This window comes from Vitis vinifera, chromosome 13 (assembly GCF_030704535.1).
Source record: "Vitis vinifera cultivar Pinot Noir 40024 chromosome 13, ASM3070453v1".
Classification (NCBI taxonomy): Eukaryota; Viridiplantae; Streptophyta; class Magnoliopsida; order Vitales; family Vitaceae; genus Vitis; species Vitis vinifera.
This window is the reverse complement of record NC_081817.1, coordinates 8,850,745-8,854,329: the sequence shown is the minus strand read 5'-3', so window position 1 is coordinate 8,854,329 and position 3,585 is coordinate 8,850,745. Positions and strand designations below refer to the sequence as shown.

General features: G+C 45.5%; 1 protein-coding gene across 1 annotated transcript; it reads right to left on the bottom strand.

The window, feature by feature from the left end:
- Positions 1–261: 261 nt before the first annotated feature.
- Positions 262–972, bottom strand: LOC100260834 (HMG-Y-related protein B). Its single transcript, XM_002265656.3, has one exon. It carries the CDS (start codon positions 928–930, stop codon positions 262–264), a length of 669 nt encoding a protein of 222 aa, XP_002265692.3. The 5' UTR covers positions 931–972.
- Between the last annotated feature and the right edge of the window lie 2,613 nt (positions 973–3,585).

Sequence of the window (3,585 nt, the reverse complement as noted above, 5' to 3'; positions counted from 1 at the left end):
TAAATTAAGCCATAGGATTTTTAAAGGATTAGAGGTATGGAGGTTTTATTTTAAATTGAGGCGACCAAGTGGGCTAGCTTAACATGGACTTGGGCCATGAGGGTGGCTAGCATAGGGGGCATGGGGCCTTTCATCAATATGCTTGGGTTGGGCTCCAACTCAAGCCCAAGCCCGTCACCAAGAGTGAACCCAAGACCCATTACCACCACGGCTGGGCTTAGTGCCTTAATTCAAACCGAAAGACACCTATTCCTACAACACTCAACATCTTTGTTCGAAACGACACCCAACAGGAACCACCGCCGGCTTCGCCTTTGGCGGCCATCCCCTAGGTCTCGCTGCTCCGGTCGCCGGCGCTAGAGCCGACGAAGTTCCCACCTTGGGCTTCTCTAGAGAGCGTCCGCATGGCTTTCCACTTCCGGAGGAAGCCTTCTTCGGCGGAGAGACCAGAGCAAATGGGTCTCTGGGCTTCAGCGGATGACACCTAGGCCTCGGCGGCGCGAGAACGGTTCCTGGAGGAAGAGGAACCTCGAGCTCGGGAGGACGGCCGCGACCCTTCCGCGGTGGCGCGTTAGGGTCAGGCTTCATGCAGTGGTTCCTGACCATAACGGGGTCGCCGTTCTGCTTCCTCCTGTTGAGGTGGTGCGCTAGCAGGGTGGAGTGAGCCGCCGGCAGATCTCCATGCGCCGACTCGATGTGCTTGGAGATAGAGGACTTGCTGGAGCCGCTCTTGTCGTTCAGAGCCTTGATCGCCGCCATAGTCGTCTCTAAATGCTGGAGAATAGAAGAAGGTGGTTGGGGTATGGGCAAGAAGTGGCCATGCATGGCCATGCTAAAATGAGAAGGCTTGGGGTGCATGGCGTGGCGTAGAGAGAAAGGTGGAGGAGGGTGCGCGAGGATGACAGTCATGCATGAAAAGAGAAAGATCATATTGCTAAATCAAGCCTCCTTTCACGGAAACCACTAAGCTGAATATAGGTGGAAAGAAAAACTTGAGTCTATCCCAAGCAAAGGTGCGAACAGTGATCTTAGACACCTCATAATGGACGTGATGAAGTGAACCTTGTTGGTTTTCTTAAAGCCAGTAACAAACTTGAAACGCAAACAAACACACAGGATTTTTGGCGATGCTCAACCCTTTGCATCATTTTCTGGTTTTCTTATTATATAAGCAAATGCAAAATCATAACTGCACTACTAACATTACAGCCCACGTTTTCTAAAAATAAAACTAACCACATAAACTTTACTTAAATAACTGCTACCCTAATTTTAGCCACACACTGGACTAAAACTGACAGCCTAATTACGGACTCAAACAAAACCAAGTTTGCTAAAATTAAACAAATCAACTACTGGACACGACCCTCTAACAACAAGATTAACTCATCAATCTCCTTCTTAAGCTTGTTGTTCTCTACTGATATTCTGACAAAGTCGCTAGCAAGGATGAAGTTCTTGGAGATGAGAGAAAGGATTATCAGCATGCTGATCTTCTGTGCAAACATGTTGAATTTCAATCATTCCTGATTCAACATAATCTCTAATGTAGTGGAATCGGGTATCGATGTGTTTGCTCCTCTCATGGTGAACTGAATTCTTGCTCAATGCAATTGCGGACTGATTATCAATCTTTAGAACCACTTTCTTAACCTCGGTCTTTAACAAATCTGCCAACAATCGTCCCAACCACACTCCTTGACACGCTGCTGCACAGGCAGTAATGTACTCCACTTCACAGGAAGATAACGCAACCACTTTCTGTTTATGTGAACACCAACTAATAGGATTTGACCCAAGGAAAAATATTAAACCTGAGGTACTTTTCCTGTCATCAGTATCACCAGCTAGATCACTATCGGAGTAACCGATCAGCTCCAAGCTTCCTTCCTTCTTCTCATAAACGCAACTGAGGTTTAAAGTTCCTTTCACGTACCGCAGTATGTGCTTCACTGCGGCCATGTGCTCCGTTGTGGGCTTCTCCATGTATCTACTCACCATGCCGACAGAGAATGCCAAATCTGGGCGCGTGTGCAGTAGGTATCTTAAACTGCCAACAATACTTCAGTACAGAGTTGTGTCTACAGGTGGACTTGTGCTTTCCTTGCTCAGTTTCAGACGAGGTTCCATCGAGATTTGCGAAGGGTTGCAATCTTTCATGCCGCATTTGTCTAAAACCTTTCTTGCATATGCCGACTGGTTGAGTGTAATCCTTTGAGAATTCTGACAGACTTCAATTCCCAGATAGTAACTTAGTAACCCAAGGTCACTCATGCTAAACAATTTCTTCATTTGTGATTTGAACTTGTCTATGTCTTGAATACACTATCCAGTGATGATTAAATCATCCACGTAGACTCCAACAATTAAATTCCTTTTACCTTGATTTCTCATGTACAAGACATGCTCTAAAGAACACCTCTCAAAGCCGAGTGTCCTCAATGACTTGTCCAGTTTTGAGTTCCAGGCTCTAGGTGCTTGTCGCAAACCGTACAATGCTTTGTGTAGTTTTAACACCTTGTGCTTTTCTCCTTTTATTTCAAAACCCGGCGGTTGAATGACATACACTTCCTCTTCCAAATCACGGTTGAGGAAGGTTGACTTCACATCCATATGATGTACCTTCCATCCTTCATGTGCCGCAATAGAGATCAGCAAACGTACTGTCTCTAGCCAAGCAACAGGGGCGAAAACTTCATCAAAGTCTATGCCTTGTCGTTGAACGTACCCCTTTGCCACTAATCTCGCCTTGTGCTTCACAATTCTGCCTTGAGTGTCCTTCTTTAGCTTGTAAACCCACTTTAGACCTATAGGTTTGTGGCTGTAAAGTAATGGAACGAGCTTCCAAGTTTCATTTTTTCGAATAGAGGAAATTTCCTCCTTCATTGCTCTTCTCCACATCGGATCTGCCTTGGCTTCTTCGAAATTTGACGGCTCTTCTTCTCCTAGCAAACACAGTCCCGAATACTGCAACTTTATTGGGACTGTTGCATCGTACAAGTTTTTGATGTCACGCTTACCCCGTGGTCCTACTAATGAACTCTCATCAGATGTCGAGGGTTGTAGTGTTTCGGTTGATACTGATTCTTCAAAACTTGCTGCTGGAGTATATGGTGAGTTTGAAATAGATGTTCTGGATCTCGTGTTCATCACTGGTGTAGCATGCTGGTATCGGTTACCAGTTTGTTCTTGTGTCGTCTGTGGGAAATCCATGCCAGAATTGCTGATACCAATGCCAGAATCGGTGACACCCTCTTTATCTTCCTGATTTGTCGTATCAGATGCTCCTGCTATGGTAAAATAGTGTGCTGTAAGAGTGTTCCCTATTGATCCTATTTCTGTTTCTGGAAATTTGCTCCACTCCCACTTCTTCTCCTCTTCGAACACGACATCCCGTGTCACCACTGCTCGTTTTGACTTTGGATCAAACATTCGATAGCCTTTTGTATTCGAATCATAACCTATAAACACCATTGGCTTGCTTCGGTCTGCAAGTTTTGAGAGGTGGGGTGTAACATCTTTTACGTGTCCCACACATCCAAAGATGCGAAAGTGATCAATAGTTGGCTTGCGGTTGTAATATGC